The 16,677-nt window shown below is 46.9% G+C and overlaps 1 protein-coding gene across 1 annotated transcript; it reads right to left on the bottom strand.

The window, feature by feature from the left end:
* Positions 1-9,879: 9,879 nt before the first annotated feature.
* Positions 9,880-13,669, bottom strand: LOC146210113 (uncharacterized). Its single transcript, XM_084581913.1, has 2 exons — positions 13,450-13,669; positions 9,880-11,490 (listed from the first exon to the last, which is right to left on the bottom strand). The coding sequence occupies exons 1-2, from the start codon at positions 13,562-13,564 to the stop codon at positions 10,367-10,369; spliced, it is 1,239 nt and encodes a 412-aa protein (XP_084438039.1). The 5' UTR covers positions 13,565-13,669; the 3' UTR covers positions 9,880-10,366.
* Between the last annotated feature and the right edge of the window lie 3,008 nt (positions 13,670-16,677).

Consider the following 16,677-nt stretch of genomic DNA (forward strand, 5'->3'; position numbering starts at 1 on the left):
TGGCATCAAATGGGGTCCAACTGAGCGCTCCTTAATACGGCTTTACGAGGCTCTGTTTGTTGGCTACATCCGGTACAGTCTCCCAGTACTTTCTAGTATGAGCATTTCCTGCTTGCGGACTTTAGAGAGCGTGCAAGCGCAGGCATTGAAAATATGTCTTGGACTGCCCAGATGCAACTCTAACAAAGGCACAATTGAAGAGGCACACGCTCGCCCAATGTCCATATACTTGTCACACGAACCACTTCGTGTATATTTACGAGCACTTACAAGACACCGTTTTCACCCACTCAGCAAGATTCTGGATGAGAGGCCGGACTGCAGTTTTACAACTGCACTCCGCTGCCATCAGTCGCAAGTACCGACAGGATATGCCCTCCCATATCGTCCCACCCAACCACCATGGACGATGGATAAACCTTTGGTGCACCTTCGTGTTCCCGGAATACTAAAAAAATCTATGGTACCAATTAGTGGACTAAAACAACTTACTCTGGCACACATCTGGTCAGAATATCCCAGTTATATTCACGTATACACCGATGGATCTGTGTCAGCACAGGCATCCGCTGCAGCTGTGGTCATACCAGCTCAGAAAACGACTCTGCATTTCCTTTTGGGACATAACTCTACATCAACCGCTGCCGAACTTGTAGCCATTCGGGAATCTATTCGCTATATATGTGGGGAACCACCTCAAAAATGGTGTATATTCACGGACTCGAAGACTGCATTACAAATTTTGGAAAACTTCTTACGCCACACTGCCTATCAGTCCCTGGCACTAAACATTACGGAGCTCATCACATCTGCCCAGCTGCAAGGCCACATGATAATGTTTCAATGGATTCCTGCCCACTGCGGCCTCCATGGGAATGAGCAGGCCGATGTTGAAGCGAAAAGCGCTCTCATCAATGGCTTCCAAACAGCTGTGCCTTTTTCAAGAGCGGATACGACGTGTCTTCTAAAGAGTTGTATGAATATTGCTACAGCGACTTACTGGGCTCAACCAGACGCCCGACACATGCGTCTAAGAAAGCTTGATCGAACATTTAAATTTACTGTTCCGCGTGATATTCCGCGTCATCAGGCATGCTTGATACATCGACTTCGTTTAAACGTGGCTTTCACGCGCAAGTACTTACATTTAATTGGACAGATGGACTCACCGGAATGTTTAACTTGTGGCATCCCAGAGACTGTGGACCATGTATTATTGGTGTGCCCAGAGTATGCGAACGAAAGAAATGTGCTAGCTGCTTCCTTGAAGCATTTAGACAAGAGGCCTCTGTCGGAGGAACTGCTGCTGGGCGCTTGGCAGGACAAGGGGAAGGGCATCCAGGCAGTGCGCGCTCTTTGCCGTTATTTGAGCGCCAGTGGACTTGATTCACGTTTGTAAAGCAAGCTGCTGTGTCTGTATATATATTTCATATGCCTTCTCCCACATCGTCACCCATCATGACCTTCTTTCTTCTCTCCTTCCCCTTCCCCAGTGCAGAGTAGCAGGCCAGATTTGAATTATTCGGGCCAACCTCTCTGCCTTTTCCTATCAATAAATCCATCTATCTACCATACTAAGTAGCCCACAGCCAGAATCGTAAACATTCGCAGGAATGCTTACGTGTGCCAATGCTGTTTAGGCAAGCATCATTGTAAGGACAGCCTTGTAACTTTGTAGTGATGATTACCTGCATAACAGAAGCACCCAGATTTCTTAGGCAGCAAATAAATTTAAACACTATAAATATTTGTCTCCTATTGCTTTTGCCATGAACAAAATTTCACTGCAACATGCATTCTTTGGCATATAGCCCGTCTCAGCATATTCAGGAAATGTATCTCTTGCCGAAGCCGAAATCTAAGTCAGTCTCTCCCTGCAAGGCGTGTTTAAAAAAAAAATAAAAAATAAAAAAAATAATAAAAAAAGTCTTGTCCTCAGAAAAGACACCGGTCTTTGCAGAAATGAAAAGAAGCAGGCATTTTTACGGCGCATTCACTTTCAAGCCGCGAATGCGTCGCAGGCAGGGAGCGTGACAAATGGCCCGAAACCAGTCATCGAGGAGCAAGGCGCGCTAAGGGCAATAGTCCCTTCATCCTGTGCTTTACATATAAAGGGCAGGTATACAGAACCATTTCGACAGCTCTCGCTAGGTCATTTTGAAGACAACTGTTAAAAAACAATGCACGAGTGGGAATACCTTTTGGTTGGAAAAAAAAAGCCTTGCAGAGAAGCCGACTCACAACAAGTGGTACTGCACACATCGATGCATATAATCAAGATCGTTCGATGACCAACACGGGTTTTTACAGCTTAATCAGGAAAAAGACGCAGGTGTTCAGCAGACCTTCGATCACCTCTCGGTGCACAGGAGTACCGCTATCAAACATATTATGGTGTCGCAGCGCTGGCAGACAAGACTAGGGACACACACAACTGCACTGAACTTACTTTATTTTGGACGCTTTTGATTCGCGCATATATAATTTACAGAAGGATGAAATGAAAAGGAGGCGTTTTTACGGCGCATTCACAAACGCTAGACGAACGCGCCGTGGAGGAGGCGTTGGTCCGGCGGGGCAGCCAGGGTAACGAAATGCGCGTGTTCGCTTCGCAGATCTGAGATAAAGCAGGCACAATACAAGTTTACTATGATCTTCAGAACTCTTCGGCAAACACACGCAGTCAATAACAAAATCTACTCACTACTGTGATGTTCACAACGTGCAGTAATACGGAAAGTTGAGCTAGTCATTACTCTCTCGTTGTTGTTCTCCGTCGCAGCGCTCGTAATTTGCAATCACAACGTGCGTAGAACCCCTTGCCTAGCGACAATTGTTTCCGTATCCTTGACGGCAATCATCGTTCCGCCCGATAGCTTCCGCTACCGACGCACTGCGTGATGCAAACGATCTTACATTCCCTACGTACGTTGGAAGCACAGTATAATCGTGGTTGGAAGCCTCCGGTAGCAAAAAAATGCGGTGCGCTTGCCGCCGCGGTGACGACGCACTCGCCCGCAAGCCGCCGTTCATCGATGTTCGTCGGCAATCGTCGCGCAGTCACTACACTTTCTGCTTGTTCCCGAGTTGAACAGAGCCGGAGCAACTTGTCCGGCAAGTCAAACGCGTCCTCGTGCTTCATTCTTCGCTGTGGATCGCCGATACAATGCCTCAAAGCGGCGCATCGCAATTTACGCGGCCGCCATTTTCACTCTCAAACGTTTGAGACTGCTATCCACCATTGTTCGTACAAAGCGAAATGTTTACGCGGTAATGCACAATCACAAAGCAACACAGCAAAATAAAGAAAGCATGCGAAATGAGCGGCAGTGACGTACGGTTACTTCCGGGCGAACGAGCGAAATTTTCTATTTCGGCAGATCCGAGTCCGAGCGACGAGCCAAGCGACACATGCATTTCTGTTCGCGCGACGCGTGCCGCCGTCGCGTTCGCGTGAGTTTTCGCGTGCCTGCGATTCAGCCTATACAAAGTCTTGGCCTTGGCCCAAACTTCTCTTTCGGCCTCCGGCAGCGTCCCTGTAGCGTCGGTTCAGTCGGCTGGCTGTCATTTGCTGAGGGTGCAGACGCCGCTACTGCAGCTGCCTCACCCTCGCCGCCGGATGGATGGATGGATAAGGCTGAACCCTTTGAATCGGGCGGCGGCGCCACAGGCCGCCTAGCCGTAAAACCCCTTGATACTTTGAAAGTTACGCCAACGATTGAACTTTGCCGCCGCCGCGCTACCTCCTCGCCTCCTCCTCGCCCCTTGCGCGCCCCTTCGCTGAAGGCCGGCTCTCCGCTCGATTTCCTGAGCGACGATTGGTCTCCCTGCCGTTGCCATTGGAAACCGACGCGCGTCCGGCGTTTTCCTTGTGTTTTCTTTTTCCTTCGCGCCATTTTTCCCCTAGTCTCGGCGAGCGAATATTGCGCGCTGTGCTTTTATTGCAGCGTACAAGCTCTATGCCGTGCTGTTGCGCGTACAACTGCAGCAAGCGACTTGAAGATGATTATGCGGTATTCATGATATCTCAAGGCAAGCGTGACGGCTTGCGCACGAGTCAATGGATTCACAAGATTAGTCGAAAGACGTTTATTCCTAGAAACAACAGAGTTGTTTGCGACGTCGAGTGCCTTTCTCACTCCCCGTAATAACGCGTCACCTGACGCTGCGTTTTTTATTGCTGCTTGCTGCTCAATATTTTTGCGGCGGCAGCATGTTCATTGTATAAAAATAAGGTTGTCCTCTGCAGCATGCTGAATATTCTGCGAGGCTCCAAGGCTCCATCATTTAACACGCTTCGACTTCTGTACAGTCAGAAACAGGGCGCTATAATCTGCTTTTTGCTGTCAGAAATAACTGAAAAATTACAGTCTCTCGATTGCATTTGTCGCGATTATGCTTGGATCCCTGGCCTCCTTCACTAAAAATCAAAATTCGGGCTTGTAGAGGAGCTAGCCTTTCCAGCTTTTACTTGTAGTGTGCGTCGGTTACTCGGGAGCAATGAATGCTGGCCCTGAAAAACTCTTTGGCAAGTAAACCCGAGGTACTGCGGGTAATCTGCACTAGTTAGGTCGTATGGCATTTTTTTTTTCAATTCTTGAATGTGTCTTGCCATGCTTCGACGCACGCGTGGGTTAAAAAATATGCGTTCGTTTTATCAGGGATACGGCCAATGTGCAGGAGGTGTTCATATGATCACACACGCTTCACTTTGACCATGACTACTAGGCGTTGGCAGGTTACCTTCGCTTTGAAAGCTGGAGCTCTAAAAGCGCGATTCCGCGTATTCATTTATTGCGAGAAAAGTTATCCCATCGATGTCAAATCAGCCGGAATTATTGCATCAATTTTATGTATTTACGAAACTTAAACAATCAATGATGATTATAGTTATTATGTAAAAATAGGGGAACATTTTGCGAGCAACAATTCTTAACACTGTAACATATATTACTCATTTCAATTGTATGCAAGATTTTTTTTTCACCTAGCCTGAGTAATTATCTCATCGCTCTATGTTCTAGCAACATTTCACTGAAGACCAGTTTGAGCCGCCAATATTACACGAACTCGAAAAAAAGAACAGACCAAACGCAGTTCCATCAATTTTCTCTCACCGACCTGTCCTGAAGTAAAGGAAGCCTCCTCGACAGAGACATGAACCTCGCGCTGATATTAGTCAGTTATTTCTGTGGCTTGCTCTTTTCCCACCTCCATTTATGAGAAAACAAGAAAGTATAAGACTTAAAAGTCAATGTATAGTTGTCTCGTCAGATATTATACGATAATAGAGATATGACTGACAACGTAAGTCAATGAAAATTGAAGTATATCAATGGGTCATGGGACGGCATCAGATTAAATAGTGATGGTTATGAATAGTGATAAGTAATGATGGTGACTGTTACGGATAATAATAGTAAATTATATTAATAGGCCCGGATAGTGAGGTGATAGTGTTCGTTGCGGATAGTGACAGTTACGATAGGTCTCTGGCATTAGTAGATATAGTGATAGATAGGATAGCGATAGTTAATGAATTGGCAGTTATATGCTTTCTCATTTCCGCACGTTGAAGACCTATGTGCACCTTGTAATTTTTTTATTTGATTGTTGCGTTCAATGAAATCAAGCTCTTTTACACAGCGCATGAGACCACAGCATGCTTGCCCCAGAACTTCAGTGTATCGGCAATAGGGCCCACCACTTCTCCCAGTGTACCCTGCTGTCTTTTAACCACACGCGAAGTGAGTGAGGGGCCACGTACTCATAAAATTATCTAATTCCTCCATCAGCATCATATCAAGACTGCCGTGGCAAACCTGTTCCTTGCCTCGAAGCAGCAAGGAACAGCTCAAAATTTGATTTTATACAAAATTAACTAATGAACGCAGATTATCGCGGATCGCTAACTAGCACAGTGCCATTACGCTTGGCCTAAGCTTTCCAACGGTATACGGTTCTGTGTTGCAGCTAAAATTTAGATTTTAATTGCAATTTACTAAATATCAATTAATTTGGCCCAGTAATTGATTGAAATACATGTACAATTAACCAATAATCCAATCTCATGGTTGATCACGTGACATATACTATGCTTAGAGGGATAGCTTGACAGAAGCGAAATCTTGAAGTTCAAAGCACCAGCCTGGATCGTTTTCTGAAGTTTTACCGCGGTGACAGATTTCACGCTCTAAAAAAAAAAAACAAACACAAAGTCAGAGGCAGTACTAGATTAAGTGCACAAAGTAAAACCTTATCATGAGACTTAAAAAGCGTCTGTAGCACAGGACTCGCCTGAAAGCTTTGTTTATCAGTATTCCCCATTCAAACAGTTCTAAGAAGAAACCAATCAATTCATGAACTTTACTATCGGCATTCTCAATGCTTTTCTCGCAATTTTTCAAAAATTTTGTGCATTCCTGGAGCGCAGACCTGGCCCAAAAGCTCGCGCTTCACTCACTGCTGCGGCCGGCCGGCGGGCGTCAGGGGGAAAAAGCGTGTCGTGCGCAGCGCTCGCCGCCGCCGCGCGAGGAGAATCGAGGAGGAAAGCGCGGCGCGGAGGAGAGTGTCGCTACTTTCAAATTATCAAGGGACTTTACCTAGCCGTAAAACCCCTTCCTAGCCGTGAATAGTAATATATCAGTTCAGTTCAGTTCAGGCGTTCAGTCGTGTCCGACTCTTCGTGACCCTATGGACCAAGTCACGCCACGCTTTCCGGTCTCTCACTATCTTCTTAACATCACATAGCTTCATCTGCAATGCCTCGAGAATGCCATCTAACCATCGCGTTCGCTGCCTACCCCTTCTCCGGCGACCCTCAACCTTTCCCAACATCAAATCTTTCTCCAGCGACTCCTCTCTTCTCATCAGATGACCAAAGTAGCTGAGCTTTAACTTTAGAATTTGACCCTCCAATGAGCAGTCAGGGTTTATGGTCGACAATATCGACTGATTTGATCTTCTGGCAGTCCAAGGAACTCTTAAGAGTCTTCGCCAGCACCACAATTCAAACGCGTCAATTCTTCGGCGGTCAGCCTTTAGTAATATATAGTGTGGACCTATTCTTGCCTTCCTTTCAGCCACCAATCAGCTAACCTTCGTTTGGTTATTTCTACCCTTTTAAAGTCTATTTTCCCTTCATTATCCTTAAACCCCAATGCTTTGGCTAAATCTGGCCCATTGCCTTGAACTATAGGGCGGAGCCCTTTACAGGAAATTATTAAGTGTTCAGGCGTTTCCTCATCCTCCCCACACACCCTGCACAGCGTGTCTATCTCTTGGTACTTGACTCGGTACGTCTTAGTCCGCAATACTCCTGTCCTAGCCTCGAACAACAATAGGCTGCCCCTAGAATTATCGTAAATGTTTTCTTTGGCTATTTCCTGCTTGAACGTTCGGTACATTTCTAATGCTGATTTAGTCTCCATCCCTGTTTTCCACAGACCCCTCTCTGTTTCCTTAACCTTTTTCTTAATTGATAATTCCTGGCTGGTCCCCCTACTGCTGTCCAAATATTTGCTTGCCAATTTTCTTGTCCGCCTTCTCCATCTTGTGTCAACATTCCTCATGTAGAGGTAGCTGAAGACTTTCCTAGCCCACCGCTTTTCTCCCATTTTTCTCAATCGTTGCTCAAACGCTATCTTGCTGCCAGCTTCCCTGCTCTCAAAAGAAGACCATCCCAGGTCACCCTGCACACCTTGGTTTGGCGTATTCCCATGAGCTCCCAAAGCAAGCCTACCCACCCCGCGCTGTTTAATTTCCAACCGTGCTCGGACCTCTGATCTCATACACAGGACTGCGTTGGCAAAAGTCAGACTAGGAACCATCACCCCTTTCCAAATCCCTCGCACCACTTCATACCTATTGTAATTCCAAAGCGCCCTGTTTTTCATGACGGCTGCGTTTCTACTTCCCTTAGCTGCCACATATTTTTCATGCTCCGTTAGGTATTCAGCTCCAGTATTTATCCACACCCCAAGATACTTGTACTTATCCACTACTTCCAGCATGTCCTCCTGTATCCTATGTTCGCCGGTCTCATTATCATTAAAAATCATGACTGCCGATTTTTCCTTGCTAAACTGCAGACCTAACTTATCTCCCTCTGTACCGCAGATATCCATCAACTCCTGCAAATCTACCCTGTTGTCAGCCATCAGTACTATATCATCTGCATACATTAGTCCTGGTAATGACTGTGGGATAAATTCTCCTTGCTTGAATAAAGAAAGGTTGAAGCCGAGTCCACTCCCCTCTAGTTTAGCCTCTAATCCTTGCAGGTACAGCATGAACAACAAAGGTGACAGGGGACATCCTTGTCTAAGCCCCTTCTTTACCTCTACAGGCTTCGACACCTTTTTTTCCCATTTTATTAGCACTTGGTTATCCTTATAAATATCTTTTAAAAGATTAGTTACTCCGCTTTCCACACCTAACACATCCAGAATACTCCATAAGGCTTCTTGAAGTACACTGTCATAGGCTCCTTTGATATCTAGAAAAGCTAGCCATAGGGGTCTGTGTTCCTTTTCTGCTACCTCGATACACTGTGTCAATGAGAACAGATTGTCCTCTAACCTCCTTTGTTTCCGGAAGCCATTCTGCAGCTCTCCCAGCACCCCCTTGCTCTCTACCCATGCCTGCAGTCTGTCCTTTATAATCTGCATCACCACCCTGTAGACCACTGATGTTACTGTTATGGGACGGTAGTTGCCTATGTCAGCTTTGTCCCCCTTTCCCTTATATATCATGCTCATTCTACTTAGTCTCCATTCATCAGGAACTTTGCTATCCATTAACATTTTGCTCACCACCTCTCTTAACGTTTCCTTAGACTTTGGGCCCAACATCTTTAATAACCTAACAGGAATACCATCTGGGCCTGCTGATGTGCTACTTGGTACTCTCTTCTCAGCCCTTTCCCACTCTCTTTGTCCAATTGGAACAATTGCACTAACCGGTCTATCGTCCTCTACTAAGGCACCTACTACATTTCTTTGTTCTTTAAACTTTTCTGACATTGTTAGTCGTATATGCTCTATTGCCTTTTCCCCTTCTAGCCGAATACCTTGATCTGTAACAATAGACCTCTGCTCTAGGCTAGTCTTATTATTCAGGGAATTCAAGTGTTGCCAGAATTTCTTAGCTGCATTTTTATCCCTTTTGTTTACTTCTGACAGCCACTGGGAACCTTGTCTTCTAATTTTCTCATTGATTAAGTAGGATGCCTCCCTTCTACATTTTATGTATTTATCCCATTTTCTCTCAACGTCTGCTTCTGGGTCTCCCCTATGCTTAGAATATCTGTGTTCCCTGGAGGCTTCCTGGCGTTTCTCTATGGCCTTCTTCACCTCCCCATCCCACCAGCTCTTTGGTTTTCGTCTTGTCCTTTTTTTCCTGACTCGCACCTTAGCCAACTCTAGCCCAAACAGTCCCATTAACTTTGTGTATGTCCACTCTGCTTTCTTATCCTTAGAGATTACTGCTTCAATTTGGGTGCTTGCTGTTTCTATTTGCTGCTCCGAGTAAAAGATCCCATCTGGCTGGTCATCATGTTTCATTCCTGAATTAGTTTTTATTCCAAAACTCATCTTGATACGTTTATGATCACTGCCTAGACTCCTGGCACCATGTTCATCTATGTTCATGACCCTTAGCCTATCGTACATCCTGTGTGACATTATCGCATAATCTATTGTCGAATGCCGACTCCCTACCTCCCACGTTATGACCCCGTCACACTTCTCAGTACTGTTACAGACAACTAAGTTGTGTCTTTCACACATATCCAGCAGCATGGTACCTGTCGAGTCTGTGTATCCATCTATATCTTCTATATGAGCATTCATGTCCCCTACTATAATTATTTCACATCCTTTTCCTAGCTCATTAATGTCACCTGCTATACATTCTACCATTTTTTTGTTTTCCTCTTTGGCAGTTGCTCCTGTCCACAGGTATACAAAGCCAAGGAGTGTTTGCTCCCCTGCCACTTTTCCTTTTAGCCATAAATGTTCCTTACATTCCTGTTTGACTCTTTGCCAATTTGTACTTTTATGGATGAATACCCCAATTCCCCCTCCCTTTCTGCTGCCCTCTGTTCTGTTGCAGTATTCCCATGCATAATCAGGGTTACAGGGTGGTTGCTCCATGTCCCGAAGATGCGTCTCCACAAATCCATAAACCATTAACTTCTCCTGCCTAAGCTGCTCTTCTATTTCCTCCCATTTTAGCCTATTCCTGCCTCCTTGCATGTTAATATACCCTATGTCTGAATTAATTTGGCTCTTGCGCTTATGCCTGTTGCTTCTCCTATGGCTTCTATGTTTCCCTAGTCTATGTTCGTCCTCTTGGTCGCCTTTGTTTAAACTGGTGGCTTCAGGGCCCTGGGCCCTCCTAAAAAAGCTGTTGCCTGGCGGCCTATCCTGCCTCCTACCCTCCTACTGGTGGCCCGGCTGTAGTGGATGCCTTCTCGTGCAAACGAGTGGAGGCCGGCCTCGTACACATCCCTGTTAACCTCCATTGTGGTGTACCCAAGTCGTCGGCTTAGGCTCCTAACGACCCGGTTGGCTTCGACTACTCTCCCCTCTGTTCTGCTGGACTGCCCTTCTACTTCCGGGATTGTGCATACAGTCACGTGTACTTTCTCAGAGGCCTCCTTTATGTTATTTATACCTACCTCTAACTGCCTCCCGAGATTCCGGCTCGTCCCCTTCAAGACATCATTGAGTCCAGCATGGATGATGACCAGGGTTTCTACATCCCTGTTGTTCCCTACCACCTCCTGGGCTTTGGTCATCGCTTCAACCATACCTTTCCCCGATTGGGCCTCCACCTTCAAACGCCTGTCACCCTTCACTGTTGCTAGGACAGCTTCCTCAAACCTTGCTACATTTGAGTCCCCCACCACCAGAACTCTCCTACGATCCAGCCTTTCATCTCCAGCTTGCGCTAACTGCCGCCCGGTTCGCTCTCGCTGGTTCTCCTGTCGTAGCGGCGTTTCACCTTTCTCGCGCGATTCCGGGCTTGTCGCTAGCCCTCCCGCCAACTGTTTTGCTACTTCGCTGTAGCATCGTGTAGCCGCCTCTTGCGACTCCACCGCCACCGGGTGATCTTCTCTGCCCGCCTCCTTTCCATCTCCGTCATCATGAGGGGTCTTAACACTGGTCTCATCCACCCCCTGACTTTGCTCCGACCCGGGGTCTTTCGCTGTCCGCGCCATAAGCGCCTTCACCTGACCTTCCAGCTCGGCTCGCTTTTGTTGTTCTTCCCTGAGCTGAGACCCTATCTCCTCTAGCTGGTCGGTCTTTGCCCCTTCCATCCCAACCAGCTCTACTGCCTGTGCCTCCAGCGCCATCCTTTTCTCCCTCTCAACCTTCAGGTCCCTCCCGAGCTCCTGAATCTTTACGGCCCATTCACCCTCCAGCCTCAGAATGGTCTCCTTAAACCTAACGCACAACTTGCACGAGAAACTAGTCTCCCCCGCCCCTAGCAAAAAAATCCGATAGAAAACTAATAGCCTATCAGATTATTGATATTGGTTTTATAGGTCTACCAGAGTATTGGTCTTATGGGTATCCTAGCCGATTGGTTTTACAGGTCTACTGGAGTATTGGTTTTATAGGTCAATTGTTTACTGGTCGTATAGGCTATGGTTTTATCGGTCCTATGGCATCTGATAAACTGATAGGTCTGTAATGCTAGTACACCCATAGCTGTCAATAATCTGATAGACCTACAAAACCAGTAGGCTTCCTATTGGTTTTGTAGGCCCTATGGAATATTGGTCTCCTCGAGTAGCTGCGGGTGTTTTACCTCTCCGGACACCTGAAAGGAGAGGGCAGCTATGTTCCATTTTCTAGGGATGAGTTACGCAGCAGGTGCATGTATACACATTTTAATCCACAATGACAGCGGCAACGCATACTGGCACATAATCCAAACATTGACTGCATCCAGGTAGCCCTCGACTCCAAGATTGCGGATTTCGGCCCGATGATGTAGTCTCTCGAATGCTAAGGCACCTGAAAGAAATAAAAAATTGCGTTACAGCTTGAAAAATAAGCGATTTCAAGAACGCGACACCACCATGACTTCAAAAAATCGGTCCACACATATACCGGCAACCGCGATTGCGCGCGTATTCATGCGGAGGCAGTTAGGAGAGGCGCCGCCATTACTGAACGCCGAGGTAGCTGCTGAACCAACATTCCGCCTTGCGCCTCACCACAGGTTCTGCTACTTAAACACAGTGCGCACGATATTCGAAAACAGTTTAACGCTAAAAAGTTTCATCAATACTTTCAAGAAATCGTGCCGACAACTTTAAAACTCGACGCTGCGTTATATCACACCGCGCGATTCAAATTCCTTTGTTGGCGTGCAGGCAACGGCATTCTGCAACGCAAAGCCACATCATACACTGACAAAGTATAAACGTCAGCCCGAAGTTGCAAGTGATGCACACGCACCTGATCAAAAGCTGACCGTGCGCTGGAACGTTGATATCCTCGAGAAGCACCCCGAAAATCGGCGAAAACTTATAAACACAGGGCACCGACCGAACTGCCGCCCGATCAGCGATCGCGCCAGCGCCAATGCCTCTACGGAGCTGCACATGCGCGCCCAGAGGAGAGGTGGAAAGGAGGATGAGAGAGGCCAGCACGGGAACGCTAGCGCGGGAGTGGGAGTGAGAGAAAGGAAACCTACCTCTCCGCTGCGAAGCGCCGCCGGGATCGCGCTACCGCGTCGGCAGCTTGAGCCGTACTCGTCGCGTGCTCGATGTCGACTCCTCTCGCTTCCGCGGCGGTTGCAGCGTTGCAGTTGCTTGGACGCGCGCCTCTCAATCCATTTCACCGTCCTGCTCTGCACATGTGGGTGATTGGACTGAGCTGGGCCCCGACAGAACCGTGCTATATCCGCGTGCTTTCCCATCTCCATTCAGTGATCCAGTAGCAACAGCGTCGCGCGTCTTGCGGCTCCAACCGTACGTAGTTTGTTGAGACCGCGCGCAGCGTTGCGGCTCGTTGCGGCAACACTCAATAAACAGGATAAATGCGTGAGTTTTGGGGATGTGTCCGAGATGGAAAAGGAAACAATGACAAAGACCTAAAATCTCCAACGTACTGATCCTGCATGCAAGACCCATAAACAAAGGCATACTGATGTATCAGACACATGAACCAATATGTAGTAGTCTACAAGACAAGCATGTATCAGCCTATAAGATGTATGGGCTTCTGCACTGGTCTGATACTTTTCTTATACAACCCACCGATAAACCTATGAAACCAATACTATTGCCTATAGGACAAATATGTACCAGTCTATAAGATTTATGAGTTTCTGAATAAGTCTCATAGAAATGCAGATAAAACACATAGAATACCTACAGAACCAATACCGATTCTTATAAAACCAATAACGCACCCTATTGGTCTTTTTTGCTAGGGGCGTCATCTAAGCTTTCAAAACCAGTTTCGTCCATGTAGCACCAGCGCCTGCACTCGTCACATTGCACCAGCCCCTCGCCCCCCATGTCTTCCTTAACTTTACGACCCATAGGCAGCCCGCCCACCTACCTAGGGAAAATCGGTTACCTCCGCTTTCCCTGGTCCTATGATTGAAATTAGTGCTTTAACGCATGCAGGAGAATACGCTTTCAAAGCTAAACAATAAATATAAAAGTGCACTTAGCTTCGGACGACGTCGCTGGCAAATTCCCTCGGAGTCCCCAGAAGTCTGCACGTGGTCCGCACAGAACAAGTAGCAAGTAGCCTGAGCAAGTAGCAAGTAGCCTTCAATAGTGTTCCTGTATATGCTCCCGCAGGGAGCATATACAGGAACACTAGCCTTCAAGTTCAAGTAGCGCCACCTCCCGCCGGCGCACCCATATGTGGTATGTCTGCTCGTCGGAGAGAGGCGGCGGAGTGAACGCGAAGTCTACTCTTCTCGGCAGAAACCTTGTGAGAAGAAAACTTTTGTCGGTCATTTCCTGCCTCGTGTCACACGCGTACATAACTGACACATGTACCATGTGTGTGTGTTGAAAAATAAACCAAAAGCAAAGCGAAGAAAGCCGCTACCCATTCACGCCGTCTGAGAGAAGGCCGCCGGCGCTTTGGGCGCAGCGCATCGTGCGCGCGCGAGCGCGTCTGCTGGCAGCTCTATGGCTTTTTTTTTTTTCCTTTGAAGTAGGAATTCGGAACCCGAACAATATGGCACTTTGAAAGTAAAGACAAATAAAACAAAAACTAAGCAGTGTGCAATGCGCAGCACTGGCTTTTCCCCTCGGTGGCAGTGTATGTGGAAACGGCATGCTAGACCCCCAGAAGCGACAGCCGAGAGCTGGGCTCCGTTGGTCAATAGAAAGGCTCTTCAAAAAAAAAAAAAAAAAAAAAAAAAGCACGTTTTCCCCAGGACGGGACGAGCAGGCTGTATATGGAGATGTACCCTAAGGCGTCGGGCCTTGCGTGCACGTGCTTTTTCGGCGCTTGGCAGCTCTACCGTAGTTTTTATTTTCTACTCGATGCGTCGAAATAAGTGGTGACGGTTCAGTGCGCGGAAAAACAGCCATGGCTGAGCAAGCTCCACAGCGCGTGCTGTGTGGGGGATTTCGCGTGATCGGGAATTTTGAGACTTAATTTAAGAATGGCTGTGGCTAAAGGTACGTCGGACGGACCCGATCAATGGTCTTAAAGGTACGTCCGACGGACCCGGTGCGTTTTTCTTCGGGATCCGTCCTACGGATCCGGGAAATATTTTTCAGAGGTACGGCGGACGGACCCGATCGGTAGGGTTCTTCCGACGGACCCAACGCATTTTTCTCCGATATGGGCCTTGGGATCCGTCGGGAAAGCCGGACTCAGATGTGGTTGTAGCAACAACATGGTAGCCATATGTAGCCAAATCGAAGTTGGTATGAGGTGTACGTGCGAGGTGTAAGAAGTACGCACTACATACTGCATGCGTGAAATGTGAAATTACAAAGAATAGTACAGTGGCAAGAATAGTGCCTAGAATGGGTGATATACTACGTGATGTCATGATGATAGGTTTACGTGAGTTGGACCGCGGCAGGGTGGCAAGCACGACCAGAGCGCAAGCGCATGTAATCGCGGTGTTGACGGCCAGCCCGCGGCCCGCACGCCCGCTCATTTGGTCCTCGTTATTATGTGGATTAACGTCTACGACGGTCGTTATGTAATTATGTAGTTTTGATTCTTCAAAGTTTCCTCACTTCCATCTGTGATGAGATTCGTCACGTAACGCATCGCTTTCTGCTCGCATTGAGGTTTGATGCTGCAAGTTCTACGTAGTACAAGCGGCGCTGAAAAAGCTGGGCACCGCCGGCGTGTCTCTAGCCCAAGCATCGCGTCATTCGTGTTTGTTGTACAACTGGAGGCGTGGTTTGTGCTTACCGTGAGATGCTGTGATTACGGATTACGTCCTACTAGAGTGCTGTGTGAGACTACGAAGAGTGCTGTGATGAGTGCGCCGATGTCCGGACGGACATCAGTGTGTCCGTTTATGATCGGCGATGTTGCACGTGCATGTCAGTGTTTATTAGGTGCAGTGGTAATTTATTTACACGCGCTGTGCAACAATCAGACGAAAATAAGTCATCGACAATTTGTTAGCCTGTACTACAGAGCTCAAAACTCGGAAAATGGGAATGCACGATGCAGTTTTCGCATGTTGGAGTGGACCGAAAAATAAGTGCCCAGCCCACACCGCCGGGATGCGTATTACTACAGGTGAAATGGTTCAGGTTTCTGTAAAATAGCTGCCTGGCACAGCACCTTTCTAAATGTTCAGGCTTTGTACTATTGTTGAAGGCCACTTTATCATTAATAAAGGAACGAATATGCTTTATGTGTTAATGACTAATGCTTTTTCAACATATTATGTTCATTTTTTTTTTTCGTTTTTCCTTAGTTTCCTTTGTTTTTCATGCTAGACAAACACAAATAGTACACTTTTAAACTTGTCAGTCCAAAGCTGAACATGAATATCTGCCATGCATGTGACAGCTTTAATGCTAGAAAGGTTGACATGTATAGCATGTACGTACACGCTGCGACATCTTAGTGGCACGTTAGGCTACTTGCCCCAAGGTCGTGATGTTTAATACCAGTGATGGCAGTCGCACTTTGGTGCAGGTGAAATGCAAATGCTTCTGTTTTCTGCAAGATGTCAATTCAAAGTACAAAGCCCAGGCAGTCAAATTAGTCTGGAGCTCTCCACTACGGTATTCTTCATAGCTACATATGTCACTTTAGGATGTGAAACCCTACATGCCACAGGTAGGCTGCATTGTTTTTTAGATTTTGTAACCTCTCATCTATGTTTTGCAACATTTGGCTAATTTTAGTTCCCAAACAGTTGCTAAAGATGAAACCGAAGCAGTTCTTGGCATGGTTTGCTGCTTAGATTAATTTGCTAATTGCAGTTCTTTGAAACTTGCATCAATGCTGGACAGTTCAAATAGCAAGCAGTTGAATTACAGAAATGATCTGGATCATGCATTTCAGTTCTGACAAGTGGAAAGTAACGGTCCCCTCCTTGCATGCATAGGTGCCTTTAGACAAATACATACTCGGGTGTGTGATTGTGACGCATATCAAGGGTCAACAGAAGGCCATGTGGAGCCAGTGTGATATTCTTCATGAAGGC

This window comes from Amblyomma maculatum, chromosome 1 (assembly GCF_055883805.1).
Source record: "Amblyomma maculatum isolate TAMU_Amacu chromosome 1, ASM5588380v1, whole genome shotgun sequence".
NCBI classification, from domain to species: domain Eukaryota; kingdom Metazoa; phylum Arthropoda; class Arachnida; order Ixodida; family Ixodidae; genus Amblyomma; species Amblyomma maculatum.

Coding starts and splice junctions, on each gene's coding strand:
- LOC146210113 (XM_084581913.1), bottom strand. CDS start 13,564: ATGGGTCGTAAAGTTAAGGAAGACATGGGGGGCGAGGGGCTGGTGCAA. Junction 11,491..13,449: donor AAGCTTAGATGACGCCCCTA/GCAAAAAAGACC, acceptor TTTTTTTGCTAG/GGGCGGGGGAGACTAGTTTC.